This window comes from Convolutriloba macropyga, chromosome 4 (genome assembly GCF_964194025.1).
Source record: "Convolutriloba macropyga chromosome 4, txConMacr16.3, whole genome shotgun sequence".
NCBI lineage: Eukaryota > Metazoa > Xenacoelomorpha > Acoela > Convolutidae > Convolutriloba > Convolutriloba macropyga.
In genome coordinates, this window is record NC_134471.1 from 44,326,812 (window position 1) to 44,344,004 (window position 17,193).

Sequence of the window (17,193 nt, forward strand, 5' to 3'; positions counted from 1 at the left end):
AAAATGTTAAATTAAAATGAGGATGAGAGAATTTAATCCTTTTTAAACGAAGACAACAAAAAATAGAGACAAGGGTTTGAATCAATTTTTACCCAAAAGAAAACTATAAATGCGCATGATTCATGAACATGGAAATTTTATTGTTTTAGCAATTATATAAACATAGCCGGCAGATTGCCGGTATAGCTGCGAAAGAATAGACCTGCGTGCCATATAATAGAGATAGAAACAGATACAGATCTAAATTGAAAAAAAATCGAAGCCGCTCAAAAAAACTAGGAAAAAAACATTTAGCGATAAATTAATAAAGCGTGTCAAAATTCATTCCACAGAAGCCTCTTATTGGGGACCTTTACTGCACAAAAGAGTTCCTTTGACCTTAAACAAATTCAAATTAAACTTAAGTTTTAAAATGCAAAAGTCATTTTATTGAGTGAGGCAAGTCACGTATGATCAAAATCTAATCACGCAATTAACCTAAAAACTTTTGCTAAAGCGAGTGAGAAATGACATCACGCGCGCAAATGCCGTTAGTGAGAGGAAGAAGTCAGTCAGAAAATTTGACTTTTTCTGCTTTGCTGCGTGAACAAATGTAAAACGAAAAAAGAGAGTCAGACGACGAAACAAAAAAATATAGCAGGACAAGTCCTGAAATACAATCCAAGTAATTGAATGGAAGACAGACCTAATGAACCTGAGCAGCAGATCAATTGAACAATCCCAGCCAACAAGACAAAATCTCAAAGGTTGAGAAACTAAAAGAATCAAACAAAGTAACAAAAAAAACGATCATTGCTAAAACCCTTGAAGCTTTTAACTTGAAGGCCATGTATGACTCAATTCAAAATACTCATTAACTCCTGCAAAGAACTTGAAAGAGATGAATCTGCCACTAAAAGTAGATAAACTGGACAAATATGACAAATGCATCAAGAAATTGAGAGAAAATTTCGAAAAAATAGGGCTAAAAAAAAGATCAAAACGTTTTTTTGACTCCGGAGTTCTGTTTTGTAAACCGTTTACAATATTTAAAAAGTTTCATTGGCCAGTAAAGATAGTTAAACTCAAGAGAATGACAAAAAAATCGAAAAATTTGAAAACAATCGAAAATTGCAAGCTTTATTTAAAAAATTCCCTACAATTGCAAAATTAAAAAATTGGAAACTATTTTATTGTCCCTAGAAACTATGTAGTAACATACTAGCAAACCCTATAGGAGGTTCTCTGGCCACGGAATAAAAATTTCAAAAAAATTAAAGAAAAATTGCAACTTTATCAAAAAATTGGTAAAAGATATTAAAATGTTGAATACCATTCCATGGCCAAAAAATATTTGCAGTAAACTGTTAGCAAACCCTAGATGAGGCTTCTTGCCCCCTGGGGCTGGAAAATTTGAATAATGACAATAAATGTCAGAAAATTTGAAAAAAAAACAAGTTTGATTTCATGAAGTAAAATTCATGAAGTTAAAATGTTTAAAACCACTTCATTACCACCAGAAACTATGCAATAACCTATTATTAAACCCCATAGGAGCTTTTTTGACATCAAAGTCTGAAACAACTCAAAAAATGACAAAAATTTTCAAACAATTTGAAAAAATTAGTATAAATTACCTTGTCTATGTTTGGAGTAGCAATAGATAAAGCGCTTAAAGTGGCCGTAAAAAGCAATTACGACTTGCAAAGGACCTTTATCAACTTCAATAAACCTTAATTTCAGACTGGTCTAACAAAAAATCTAAAAATAGACGAAAAAGTGCTAAAAATTTCATTATTTTAGGCTCAAAAACTCCCAAAAATGACCTTTTAACCTTGAATTACGGCCTTCCCAGTAGCTTCACCATTCTGAGTACTTGAGGGACTACTAAACGCGGGCCTCTAATGAAACTTGATGCCCGCTCAGCTTTACCTGTTTATCCCGTTTTGAAAGCTCAAAATCATGGAAACAGGTGTGAAAACATCTAACAAAAATAAAAAAAAAAGACAGAGCACCAATACAATCCAATTCATGGATTGTAAAAAAACCAAGAGCACCGCAATATAGCTTCGCTCAGCTTACAGCTTCGCAGCTATAAAAAGTTTTCGTTAGGCATTCAATTTAATTATTCCAAAGATCATTCTCGATTTTCAATTAGTAAAGAATCACAGTAAGTCCCACAGGCCTCATGGAGCATGGCCACGGGCCAAGGTAAAAATTGTAGTTTACCTGGTTTTCTTTAGAATTTCATTTCTGATGGAACATGAAATTTCAGCTTTGATTTCTTCTGGTTGAATATAATGCCTCCAATTCATCAATGCGCAATTATTCCAAATATATCCGGTAAATTACCGGACACCAGCCGCCGTTGACGCGCTTGACGCACATCGTGATTGAAGCAGAAAAAGAAGAGATTGAAAGAACTTTTTCTTAAGTTTCAAAAAGTGTTCCAATTCGGTGTGCAATTTCCGTTATATTTTAAAACTCTATTTAACTCAGCTTATAAACTGAAAGCTATAAAGCTTATTACTAATGTCAGCTAGCAATGGCTCTAATATACTTTGATAACCTTATGCACTATGACCGGGCTTTTTCCCGTTTCTTTTAAGTGAGGGGGGGGGGGGGGGGGGGGGTAAAGGGGGGAGGGCCAGTTTTAAGAACCACCCTTCATAGAGACAAATGAGCCATAAAGCTCTAAAAGAACTTTATGCCCTCCGGGCGTCACCTGTTAACCCCATTTTGAGGACAAAAATTCTAAACGATCAGACGAAAAATAAGCCAAGAAGAAATTGCATAAAAAAGACCACAAAAAAATATAATCGCTGTAAATTTCGTTTGAGAGCATATAAAAAACATACCCAGCAGATTGCCGGAAAATAGCCTCCGTTGATTCCAATAAGCATGATTGGGATTGAAAGAATAGATATTGAAAAAAAAAGATTTTTGTACAAAAACATTTTTTAAGTCCGATTTATTTTGATGGCATTTTGTAGTTGAACGTACTTCTGTTTCTTAGAGAGAGGTTAAAGGGGCTACTATCAATACCAATAAGCATCAGAGAGAGGTAACTAATAAATTTAGGAAAGACGTTCAAATAGCGGGCATCTAAAATTGGGCTTTATGGGTTTATCCCGTTTCTATTTCTGACTTCCATTTTTTATACTGACTCTGTTCATTTTGAATTGCTTTGCTGAGCAACTGATGTTCAAAATCACTCTTAGCAGAATGAAAGAAGAGAAAAACTAGCCTAGAGAAGTCCAAAAGATTTCACGCAAAATGTTGAAAAAGCGGCAAAATGAGGTACAGCGGAACATTTTTTTGTTCGATAAAGTAAAAAAACATAGCAGGACAAGTCCTGAAATACAATTCAAAGAATTGAATGAAAAACTCAAACGTACCCTACCTGACCAGCAGATCAATTGATAAAGGCAGACAGAACACAACAAAGTCATCAAAAAATTGAGAAACTAAAAGAATCAAAACTAAACAAAAATATACACATCGCTAAAACTCTTGAAGCTTTTAAACCCTAAGGCAAAATTTCTTCCCTTTAAAAATACCTATTTCAAAAAGATGATCAAAACCAATTTTTGTTTCTGAAATCGGTCCAGTATTATATCTGCAAAACCTGAAAAATTTCATCGGCCCTTGAAGATCGATTAACTCGAAAATGAACAAAAGTATTTAGAAAAAGAAATCAATTGCAAATTATAAGGAAATGTTGCTAAAAATCGTGATAAAAATATCTTCAGACTCATTTCTGGGTCTCTAGAGGCTATCTAGTAACGAATTGCAAACCTTAAAAAACTCACTGGCTCTTAGATCGATAGGCAAAAAGTTTTAGAAAAAAATCTCAAACTTCAAAAATAGAAATTCCTTCTATAAAAAGGTTGAAAGCCATTCAATTGCCTCCTAGCAACTATTTAATAATATACAATCAAACCCTGGATGAGGTTGCCTGGCAACTGAGGCAAGAAAAAATAAATAAAATACAAATGTTTTGAAAAAACTTGAAAAAAATTGCAAATTTTATTAAAAAACTTCTAAAAGTCGATAGGTTAAATTGTTGAAAAGAAATCCATTGAATATAAAAATCAAGCAGTAACTTTTTATCAGAACGTGGAATATGTTTTCTCGCACTTGAGAATGGACGAATATCAAAAACTGGCAATAGCTTTACAGAAAAATTTCAGATTTTATCAAAAAATATGCTAAAATTTGAGACATTAAAATGTTAAAAACAATTCCCTTGATACTAAAAACTATGCAGTGCCTTAGTAACAAACTTCAAAGGAGATTGCCTGGTCCCTCAAGCCAGAAAAACTGAAAAAACGACGAAAATTTCAAAAAACCTGAAAAAAATGCGAATTTTGTCAAAAAAAATTGCTTAAATTTGTGATATTCAAAAGTGGAAACCTATTTCATGGCAACTAAAATTATTCATTAACTTATTATCCAATCCCTGATGAGGTTTTCCGGCACCTGGGACTCAAAGAACTTGAATAATGACAATAAATGTCAAAAAATAGGAAAAAATTGCAAGTTTTGTCAAAAAATGCTAACATTAATGATGGCAAAAACATGAAAACCATTCCATTACCACTAGAAACTATGCAGTAATCTATCATCAAACCCTTTATCAAACCCTGGAGGAGGTTTTTTGACACCTAGGGCTAGAAAACTCAAAAAATGACAAAAATTTTCAAAAAAACCTGAACAAAAATTGCAAAAATTAGTATCATTTTGCGTGTTTGTGTTTTTAGTACCAAAACATATCGCTCAAAAAATGGTCACAACAAGCAATTTTGTCTCGCTAAAGGCCTTCATCAACTTTTAAAAACTTCAACCTAAGACTAATCAAACAAAAAAAACTAAAAAACACAAAAAAAAACATAAAATTGCACCATTTTGAGCCGAAAATCAAAACTCCTAAAAATGACCTTTTAACCATAAATTAAGGTCATCCCAGCAGCTGCACCACTATAAGCACTTGAAGGACTACTAAAGCCCACTTTGGGCCTCTAATGAAACTTAATGCCCGCTGGGCTTTACCTGTTTATACCGTTTCGAAAGATCAAAGCATTGAAAAATGTATGAACACATCTTAAAAAAACACACAGCGCACCAATACAATTGAAATTCTTTGAATTGTAAAAAAATAGGAGCGCTATAATAGCCGGCTGAGAAGATGAGGGCGGCTATTAATTACAACCTTTTTGATACATTAAACTTCTACTTGAACATTAAATTGTAATTCAATTAGGTCGAGAGAGCCTCTCTATGTAAATATTTAAATCTCATCAGAGCAAAAGATTAAGACATTTTTTTAAACTAGTGAACCAACTTGGCAGTTGTAGTTGAGGCATCAATGCCATGTTGTTGTGGGTGTTTGAATGTGGGCGTAGTGGATTGTGATGCTGAGACACTCTTCTTTACAACCGGCACTAGACAGAATCGACTTCTCCAGAACTTGACTCCACTCTGTGTGAATATGTATGGACAGTGTTCGTGATCCATCACCCCACTGTCTATCGCACTCCATTTCAACAGGTCTATGTTCTCTAGGCTAAATACAAATACATATCAGCCTTTGTGAAACAAAATAATGAAGGCTTTTGCGATAATAATGTTTCGCACGACGCTTGCAAAATAGCCACCCGGAAGAGAAAACGACTGCAAATAAAAACATGAACGACTAAGTCGGCGAGCGGTTGGCTTCGCCAATAGCTAGCTACGGTTTAGGGAGGCTAGCTTTAGCTTAATCGAAGGGACTTGGAGCGCACACGAGGTGGTGGGTTTCCAGCGCGCTGTGTTACGGGTTGAACGATGCGCAAAGGGTGGGGGTTGAGGGGGGTTTTATATAACGCTATAACCAATAATAAAATTAAAAATGAAAAATCAAACCAATTTTAGGACATTTTTCAGTTGAATTTTAGTAGTGAACTGCCGCCACTTGAGTTCAGCTGCTGACGCTTGTGAATGACAAAGAATGTTAGGTCACGCAAATGAAAAAGTCAAGGGCTCATCAAAAGTCACCCGAACATTCAAGAAAACATTTATCTCAAAAAACAAACCGGAAGAATCCCGCAAGCGACTCGAAGCGTTGGAACTTCAAAAACATAGCCGGCAGATTGCCGGAATAGCTGCGAAAGAATAGACCTGCGTGCCATATAATAGAGATAGAAACAGATACAGATCTAAATTGAAAAAAATCGACGCCGTTTAAAAAATTAGGATAAAAAAAATTCAGCGATAAATCAATAAAGGTTGTTAAAATTCATTCCACAGAAGCCTCTCGTTAGGAACCGTTATTACACATATGAGTTCCTTTGATCTTAAACAAACTCAAATTAAACTTAAGTTTTAAAGTGCAAAAGTCATTTTATTGAGTGAGGTAAGTCACGTATGATCATAATCTAATCACGCAAATAACCTAAAAACTTTCGCTAAAGCGAGTGAGAAATGACGTCACGCGCGCAAATGCCGTTAGTGAGAGGAAGAAGTCATTCAGAAAGTTTGACTTTTTCAGCTTTGCTGTGTGAACAAATGTAAAACGAAAAAAGAGCGTCAGACGACGAACCAAAAAAACCAAGAGCACCGCAATATAGCTACGCTCAGCTTACAGCTTCGCAGCTTTAAACAACATCTTAACTGCAACTGGCATCATTCTTTTGTCTTATAACATTTAGTCATTAACTCACCGGATTTAGATAAGATATTTGTTTAAAAAAACTACACCAGTGTCAACGAGAAATATCTGAGAATTGACACCATTGGAACAGACTAATAGCCGCCGTTGATTCCAATAAGCATGATTGGGATTGAACGAATAGAATATATTGAAAAAAAAAGATTTTTGTACAAAAATATTTTTTAAGTCCGATTTTTTTTGATGGCATTTCGTAGTTGAACATACTTCTGTTTCTTAGAGAGAGGCTACAGGGGCTACTATCAATAACAATAAGCATTAGAGATGGTAAATAAAACTTATAGGAACGACGTTCAAATAGCGGGCATCTAAAATTGGGCTATATGGGTTTATCCCGTTTCTATTTCTGACATCCATTTTTTATACCGACTCTGTTCATTTTGAATTGCTTTGCTGAGCAACTGATGTTCAAATTCACTTTTAGCAGAATGAGAGAAGAGAGAAACTAGCCCAGAGAAGTCAAAAAGATTTCACGCAAAATGTTGAAAAGGCGGCAAAATGAGGTAAAGCGAAACATTTTTTTATTCGACGAAGTAAAAAAAAAATAGGAGCGCTATAATAGCCGGCTGAGAAGATGAGGGCGGCTATTAAAAAAGCCAAACGAATAGATACTGATAGGAGCACCAACCTGAAAGGATTAAAAAATGACATGGAATAACACATGTTAATAAACGTCTTAAAACCTAAAATTAGGTAAAATAGCATAAAATTATATCTTGTTGAGATATAAAAAACAAAACGAATTCAAAGTATTACAAAATTCAAACAAAAACAAAATTCAATCTATCCCGAAAAAGTCAAAAGAAAAAAGAGAATAAAACTTAAAACCAAAAACAATGTTCATTACAAAAAATACAATGCTAAATTATATTAATGAAATCAATTGAAAACCAACAAAAAATTGAAAAAAAATGATAAATTAAAATTATTTAACAACTACAAAAATCACAGCCGATGAAACTCTAGCTCTTAGGTGACGTGCTTGAATACGGATAATACGGACTCATTGTAAAAACATACCCGGCAGATTACAATCAAAATCTTTTTTTGCAAAGAACAGCAAGTCAAATCTTGAAACATACCCGGCAGATTGCCGGAAAATAGCCGCCGTTGATTCCACTGAAGATATCGAAAAAAAAATTTTTCTACAAAAACTCCGATTTATTTTGATGGCATTTCATAGTTGAACATACTTCTGTTTCTTAGAGAGAGGCTACAGGGGCTACTATCAATACCAATAAGCATCAGAGAGAGGTAACTAATAATTTTAGGAACGACGTTCAAATAGCGGGCATCTAAAATTGGGCTTTATGGGTTTATCCCGTTTCTATTTCTGACTTCAATTTTTTATACTGACTCTGTTCATTTTGAATTGCTTTGCTGAGCAACTGATGTTCAAATTCACTTTTAGCAGAATGAGAGAAGAGAGAAACTAGTCTAAAGAAGTCAAAAAGATTTCACGCAAAATGCTGAAAAAGCGGCAAAATGGTAAAGCGCAAAAAAGTTCAACGAAGTAAAAAAAAATTAGGAGCGCTATAATAGCCGGCTGAGAAGATGAGGGCGGCTAATAATAACAAACATAGCTGGCAGATTGCCAGAAAAAGCAGCAATAGCTTCGTAGATCTGCAGTTTCAAAAAGATAGTGTAAGAACCAGTTGAAATTGCATGAACAAGGAAAAAAGCAGATTTGAAGTGGCTGTGACGTCATGTGGTCGTAATAAAAATCCTGTTGACGAAATGAACTAAACCAATAGAAGTCCAATAATAGCCGCAGCTATCGCTATGCGGCTGTAACAAAATTTCGCTCGTAAATTTCGAAAGTAATACAAACCGACTAACGGAAAAATTGCTCTCGAATGACAGGCGGCGTGATTTGATTAACAAACTGTAGCATCGATAAATTTTTCTTTATGGGTGCGAAAACTTCATCCCACGGTAGGGTTCGAACCTCGACTTCCTGAGTTCGATTCCGTCACTTAGACGGAGGTATTAACCACTCGGCTATCAAGGCCTTGTCATTCTCTCTCTCTCTCTCTCTCTCTCTCTCTCTCTCTCTTTCTCTTACAATCGGTTTTGTTTGAACAACAAACATTATTTTGGAATGAGAGCAATTGAAATCACTCAAAAAGCAAGAAGTGCCTGAAAAAGTCAAGAGCAATTCAAAATTTTGAAAAAATGAAACAGAAAAACAGACAATTCAATTATTAAGCTTTGATGGCTTTAACATAGCCAGCCTCCTGTCTAAAAAAAAGAAGTGAAAACAAATCAAATATTCGAAAACTTTATATACTTTTAAACAAAATAGTCGTCCAAAAAAGTCGAAATTGCTATGAAACAAATTTAAACAAAATTTCAAATATATTACGTCAAAGAATACGGGACGTTGTCATATTCGCAAATACAACAATTTTTTTAGAAAAATGCCCGCTCATCACAGATTCAAAATTCAACAAAATGACGACAAAAATGCAAAAATTAGGTAAAAATTGAGAAATATGTGTCCATTTTGCACTTGAAACACATTAGCACCAAAAATTTTGCGGTATCAATTTCTGAAAGCTATAATTTACTGCAGCATTGGCAGAAATTATTGTTTACACTATTGCTCTTGAACGACAGGCGAGGCAGTTTAATTCAGGGGCTGTAGTCTGGATAAAATTTTTCTTTATGGGAGCAAAAAACCATTCTCCCACAGGGATTCGAACCACTGACCTCCCGCTCCACAACCACACTCACTAACAACTGCATTACGAATCATTTTCATCTGCGATGCTGCAACCGATTTTATATTTGCAACAAGCTTTACTTCAGAGCAATAGAGATCACTCAAAAATGAAGAACGAAAGCGTGAAAAGGTCACCTGAGACGTCAAGGAATGTTTTAGAAAAAAGCGCTAAATTGTCAAGCGAAAAATTTGCATAAAAAAGACACACACGTTTACAATAATTGCTATGAACTTTGTTCAAGAGCAATTAAACTTAATAACAAGCAAAAAAAATTGAGCCAAATGGACAATAAAACAGCCCAAAACGGTTATCTATAAGCCGCATTCTCTCAAAATCAGTTTTCAAAGTTGAAAACTCATTCAACGAAGCGCATGATAAAAAACTCATCTCTTCATAGAAAAATAGTTCACACGACAATTCGGACTCACGTTCGCTTTTACGTCAACAGGCTGTTTGATCAAACAGTACTTCCGATAAAAAAAGAAACTCGAGAAAAACAATACTCTTTATGAAGACCTACACGTTTACAAAAATTGCTTCAAATTTCGTTCGAGAGCAATTAAATACTCTCTCTTTTCAATTCAGCCGTTCCACCTAAACACTCAATTTTCACATGCGGCACTGACTTTTACATATGCAAACATACCCGGCAGATTGCCGGAAAATAGCCGCCGTTGATTCCAATAAGCATGACTGGGATTGAAATAACAGAAGATATTGAAAAAAAAAGTTTTTCGTACAAAAACATTTTTTTAAGTCCGATTTATTTTGATGGCATTTCGTAGTTGAACATACTTCTGTTTCTTAGAGAGAGGCTACAGGGGGCTACTATCAATAACAATCAGCATTAGAGAGAGGTAACTAATACTTATAGGACCGACGTTCAAATAGCGGGCATCTAAAATTGGGCTTTATGGGTTTATCCCGTTTCTATTTCTGACTTCAATTTTTTATACTGACTGTTCATTTTGAATTGCTTTGCTGAGCAACTGATGTTCAAAATCACTTTTAGCAGAATGAGAGAAGAGAGAAACTAGCCTAGAGAAGTCAAAAAGATTTCACGCAAAATGTTGAAAAGGCGGCAAAATGAGGTAAAGCGAAACATTTTTTTATTCGACGAAGTAAAAAAAAAAAATAGGAGCGCTATAATAGCCGGCTGAGAAGATGAGGGCGGCTATTAATAATAATTTAATTTATCGATCAAAAACGAAGCTCCACCAATAATCCTCTCCGAATCGTAAAAAAGACAGATCCCCAATGCAATCCAAATCCTTTGGTTCGAAAAAATGATCAGACTATAATCCGGTAGTATACAACAAACTGCGAAAAAAAGACCAGCTGGAGTTATATAATTGCTACAAACTTCGTTTGAGAGCAATTAAAAAGCACCTGAACTCCCACCTGAATCTAACACTAGTGGGCAAATAGCTGTGTCCACATGGGGGCATTCCCGCTATCTTCTCAGCCGAATTGCCAGTGACTGCTGTGTTCTGGTGGGGAGATGGAAAGGAAGGGCTCTTCAGGTAGTACTTGTACTCCATTTGAGGCATCCCCTGGCTGATTCCCGAGCCACTACTACTCGAGGAAGATGACGGGACAGATCCATCATCTAAAATGACACTTATGATTTACATAATTGGAGAGAGATGTTTCCCTCCTTCCATTCCTCTTCAAAATTGGATCTATTCTGTTTCTGACCTCAATGCCATTTATGACTCCCCCCCCCCCCAACTACAGATTTACAGACTATGTGCTGTTACAGCATGTTACTATAGATCTACCAAAATAGAGCACGAGTGAGTGAAAGTTTTATACCCACTGAACTGGGTCCGAAACATGAAAAATGCAAAATTTGTTATAAGCCTTTTTGAACGAACTAATTAGCCTTTTGAATTGATAATGGTTTATGCAACCTCATAAGCTCATAAGAGGCCGCAATACCACAAAATTAACAGACACCATCAAAAGCGTTAAAAGTGTCATTTGTTGATAGTAAAAAAGAATGTAACATCATTAATAGAAGTCATCTTTTCTTTATCTGTGTCAGATGCCAATAACTGTCATTACCTTTGCAGGCATTTGGTTAACCGGGTGTAAGTCCAGGAACTTTTGAAAATTCTATAAGAAAATTTTTTGAGCAAGAATGAAAATTTAACCAAAAATCTTTACAGAGTTGCTGCGCAACAATGTAGAGAAATGTTTTGTCACTAACTGTTCTTGGCTGAGAACTCCTCTGTTTTGTGTGTGTACATGAAACTTTTAATTGTGTCGTTCTCATATCCCCTGTTTCGAGTCACGATGTGGTGCGACTTGCTGCCCTTGCTAAAACAACACACCTTTTCACATAACTTTGAAACGCCGACTAAGTGACACTGAATTTATCAGTTCCATCGTCCTATAACAGTCCCCCAGACACACTATACAGGCAATCTCTTTACTTTACGGACCTCATATGGGCATTATTCCTTATGGGAATATAAAAATAGCGGGAATAGATAATGCATTTTCGACTGAGAAACGCAATGTTTTTGAACTCACAATGGCCACTGTCGTCGCCTTGCAGTTGTAGCTGGCTAGAACTTGAGCCCGATACCGCAAGACAATTTGGTAAGACCTTACCGAGAGCCAGAACCAGTTATCACCGATGGCCAGCTGAAAATGTTGGATGCAGAACGAACAGAGATAATCAAGTTAATTTTACAAAACCTTACAGAAATAGAAGGCTATTCGACACAGAACAGAACGATGACGGCAGGAAGGGTATTTCACATTTCCTCGTGAGGTACGATGAAGTCATTAACAAACAGCAGAGTCAATTGTTAAAACCAAAGTATTTCAGGCCCTTCGATGTTGACACCAAGCGCATGTTGTAAGAAAAGAAAACATTATCGCAGTCCGACTTTAGACAATCGGAAAGACACTTTGCGATTATAAAAATAACCGAAAATCGGAAAATTGATTGTTACCAAAGCATTAGTTTCGGCAGAGAAGTTGAAAACAGAAAATAAATTGAGTCCAATAAAAATTCTGTAACAAATTGGAAAAGAAATTGGAAATTTATATGCAATTTATATGCTAAAACTCTCGAAATGGCAAGACCAAAATTTCGGAAATTTTAATATTTTTAGCAATTTCAAGAGATATTATCGAGTCCTGATGAAAGTTTGGGCACGGTCAAAACACAGATTATATTTGACAGTTCTAGTGGCATCCACAACAAATAGCGAAAATTAGCCGAAAAAGGCTAAATTTATGAAGAAAATCGAATAGCCGAAGACGTTGAAGAGAAAGCTGAGGCCGACTTCACGAAATCGGCCACTGACCGGAGTAGAGAAGGACTCGCCGCCGGAAAATTGCGCTTGTAACAAACTGGAAGTCCAGAGAAAGGAGCTCGAAGGCTTGATGGCAAAACAATCAGAACAACGTCTGCAGGAAATCAAAGCAAATTCGAAAATGTACCTGACGAGAAAGAATTACGTCTAGAGCAACAACACGGATCTTAAGGTTTGTGAAGGCAAAAGCAAGAGTTTGAACACAAAAGAAGGAAAGTAGAAACGGAGGAAGTGCCCTTCCTCTGTTTCTACTTTCCTTCTTTTGTGTTCAAACACTTGCTTTCGCATTCACAAACCTTAAGATCCATGAAATTGAACTGAAAGAAAACAGTTCAAGATCATCCGGATCAGCAGTAGACGACATATATAGTGTTATATCCGGCAGCAAAATCATAAGAACAGTAGAGTGGAGCAAAATTTTCGCCTGCCAAAGCACCCTTTAGTCGACCACTGTCTCCTAAAATTATCTTTCACACGTCAAAGATGGACAATCATAACGAAACAAGGACTTTAGTTCCCACACAAAAAACTTCTGTTGATTCAACTAGGTGTAGGAGTTCTCTCAACTACAAATATAGAATTTAGCCAACCACAGCAAAACAGAAGTTCCCACTTTAATTAAAATCACGCATCGGAAAGAAGGTTCAACCCAAAGCTGTATTTGAGCGAAACCAGCACTCGTCACAACAAAACAGACACAGGAACCAGAGAACCGGGGAAATTTCTTGCAACAGATCAGATAAGATCCCAAATAAGATCACTGCAACCTAAACAACTCCGATTTTTTTCACCAGCCAGTAATAGGTAGTAGTAGTAGTAGTAGTAGTAGTAGTAGTAGTAGTAGTAGTAGTAGTAGTAGTAGGGATTTGGCCCTTCGGTGTCGTCGGGCGCGGGGACTGTGTCCCGGTTCTTTGTCCATGGTTGCTGTTAAATTTTCCACGTATCGCTGACTAGTTCGTTGTAACTCGTTTCAAAATGATGCCACAGATAATTGAGTAGTCGACCTTTCAAACCCAATGCATTTCCGAATTGTAAGCTGTGTGCAAGTCTATTCACAAGAGCACAAGTTCTAAAGAAGAAGCTTTGCTGACAAATTTCAAGGTGTTGTTTTGAATGTTCGAATTTCAGTTCGTTTTCACTCCGTAATGAACGTGTGGTGGTCCTCAAACAGACAAATTGATCAATATTGAAGTTGAAATGACCAGTAAGAATTTTAGACAGAAAAAGTAAATCCTGTAATTGTAGATATAAAGAGAGCGGTAAGATACGACTGCAATAAAGTAGTTCTCTATAATTGTTATTGCTCGTGCTGTTGATCCATTTCAAACTCTTTTTCTGAACACTTTCAAGTACTTTTGTGTTTGTTACATTAGCAAACCAACAAACACTTCCGTATAATAAAACGGGCAATACCATAGATTTGTACAAGTTTAATTTAATTGACGGAGACATATAAACAAACAACGTTCAAAAATTTTAGATGCAATTGACAGAAGAGAAACCTGCCTATAATTCTCTACCTCAGCCTTACAACCTTTTTTGTAGGCGGGAACAACTACTGAGTTTTTCCAGCTACCTGGAAAAACACACGTTTGTTTTATTTTGTAGAAAATCTGGTTTAGCGATTTACTGACTGCCCTTGAACACCTTTTGTATACAATTGCAGGAATTTCGTCCGGACCTTTTGCTTTGTGAACATCCAAAATTTCGCAGATCTTTTCAATCGTTTGTTGGGAAATATCAAAATCTGTAAATAAGGGTAGCAATGGGGGCGAAGCTGGAAGAAATTTTGAAAATTGAGGCAAAATATTTTGAGAAAAGAGAGCATTGACGAACAGGATCATTAGCAATTTCGTTCTTAAAGGAGACAGAATTTGGAATCGCGGTCGCTTTGAAGTTTCTGTAGTATTTGAAAAGTTTTTCAGTTGATCGGGATGCCGCTAAATTTGATTCATACTCAGCTTTATCTTCTTCAATCAGCGTTTCAGCAATGCCCTCTAGCATTGCTATTTTCTTCATATTGTTTGCATTGTTCCTTCTAGCTGTTTCAAGGCGTTTAATTGCGTTTGACGTCGGCGGTTTAATCCACGGTGATAATTGAGATCGATGCATTGTCCTTTTTGGAACGTTTTCAAATATTATTGGTCTAACCCAATCGTACCACTGTTCAAGCAGAACATTAATGTTACTCCAACAAAATCCATGAAAAGGTAATTCAGTTATCTGTTTATTCATTTCATCAAATCTAGCTTTACAGAAGCTGTAAACTATCTTTGAATTTATTTCTCTTAAATATGAGGAGCTTAGGTTTCTGACTCTAACTTTAAGGGCAATTGCATCATGATTCGATAACAGACTGATGTCCAGATTAATTTTCTTGCAGTATATAACTTCTGTTTTTGGGTTTACTAAGATGAGATCCAGAATACCTGATGCTGCAGTAGGGAAATCAATGATTTGCTGAAAGCTGTGAAAGCTAATTAGGTCAACAAACTTCTGTGTATCTGAGTTCTTAGCTGAGTAATCATGCCAATCAATTTCCGGCAGATTGAAATCACCATACACAATTGTTGAATAGAAGGTCTTTGACAGTGTAAAGATTTCCTCAAATAGTAGATAGCGATCTTGAGGTGAAATACCATACGGACTGGGACATGATGAAATCGGGGGGGGGCATAAAAACACACAAGTAAAACATCCCGAGAATTAAAACAGAGAGAACATGCTATCACGCCTCCACAAATATTTGAATAAAGAGGAATTTGTCTAGAGACAAAAGTATTCTTGATAGCAATCAAAACACCTCCGTGTTTTGATGTATTATTATTAGCTTTTCTTTCTGATCGAAAGATTGCGTAATTGGGAAGAAATAGCTCGTTATCGTGAAATGAGCAATGAAGCCAAGTCTCTGTAAGCATGAAGAAGTCTACGCTTTTCAGATTCACGTAGTTAGCAAGTCTGGTGCGTTTATCTCGATTGATTATGCTACGTACATTGAATACAAACGACTCGAGATATTCCTCGGATTCTTGTTTCACATTTAGTCACCATTGAGATATCTCAATTTCAGTCCCATCATAGTACAGTTTTTGGTTGAAAATTCGAAATTTGTTGCGCAGGTATCCTTCTTCGTTAATCAGTTTGTATCGTTTGATTAGACATTCCTTCTCTTTGATTTGCTCTTCCTTGGTCAGAGACTTGCTAACAAAGATCGTTGTTCCTTTGTCTTGATTATAGTACTTAATTTTGTGAGCGTTTGCAAGCAATTTTCTTACCGTCCAGGAATTGTTGAAAGTCACTAACAGCGATCTTGGTTTAGAACTTGATTTGGTAAACTTACCCAATCGTCTGATATTGGAAACTGTGTTTTCATTTTCTCCAAGAAAATCAATGATTCGCTGAGTCTCTTTAATTTCATGCTGCATAATGTCCGAATATTTTGAATTTGGTTGCGAAGAAAATTCTGGTATACTCGAAATTTTAATTTCCAAACTGGTATCTATCTTTGGGGAACTTTCAGTGTTGACATTAGGCAATTTGAGTTGGGGAGGAATTATAGAGTGAGTTGACTTAGCTTTCAAGTCTGACAGTGTCGATTTGATTTCCTGTAGACTGTTGTTTATGTCTTCCTTGAATTCCATCTCTGTGGTTGTCTTCAATCTCACAAGCTTCTTCACGGCTTTAGTGCAATCATTGCAAAACCAGAAGACGCCTTCGGTGGACATGTATGTCAACGCTTCAGTTGGAATCTTTGTGCATGTGTGATGTACCCAGCAACCACATTTGTCACATCCAATAGAACTTGTAGTTTCATCAACTGTTGACGAGCAATGAGGACATGTTAAGTCTGAACCACTACTGGTTGACTTTGTCCTTGTCATGTTTCCCATACAATATATGAAACTATTTAATGATGTTCGGAGTTAAACGATTTGTGAGTTCGTGGTGTTCGGAGATAACAATCTCAAGTTTACAGGTTTTCGAGATCATTTAAAGTCGGAGTCGCCGGTTTATTTTTATATCACTGTTTATATCGATACCAAAAATATGCAGTACCGGAAGACTAGTCTTAATGGTAAAGCAAAAGCAGCAATATGGGGGATGATATTGAACTCACAGTTATATTATAAACATGGATATTCTCTGCAAGAAATGTTGTGAACCAAGTGTCATAGTCAGAGCTCAATTCAACACATACACCTATCCGTCAGTCAGACACGAAGATTCTCTTAGGATTGCCAAATTTGTAAATGTAATTATAAGTGTAGTCATTGTGGTAAAAACAGCTTAGAAACAATGCTGACGTGAATCAGAGGCAGTGCTCAGTGTTGCGAAGAAAACAACACTCTCCTCATCTGAAGGAAGCGACATTGCACCATCAGCGAGATCGTCTACTATACGAAATTAGCCTCATTGTTTTCCAAGAGCCACTTGATTCCAAAGCTAG

General features: G+C 36.1%; 1 protein-coding gene across 2 annotated transcripts in view; it reads right to left on the minus strand.

Moving 5' to 3' along the window:
- LOC142337698 (GATOR1 complex protein DEPDC5-like) overlaps positions 1–17,193 on the minus strand; it is a 186,920-nt gene that overhangs the window by 52,390 nt on the left and 117,337 nt on the right. For both annotated transcript variants that reach the window (XM_075387143.1, XM_075387144.1), the window contains 3 exons: positions 11,627–11,736; positions 10,816–11,023; positions 5,324–5,545 (listed from right to left, as the gene is read on the minus strand). In XM_075387143.1, coding sequence (XP_075243258.1) covers positions 5,324–5,545; positions 10,816–11,023; positions 11,627–11,736 — 540 coding nt within the window. The remainder of the gene's footprint in view (positions 1–5,323; positions 5,546–10,815; positions 11,024–11,626; positions 11,737–17,193) is intronic.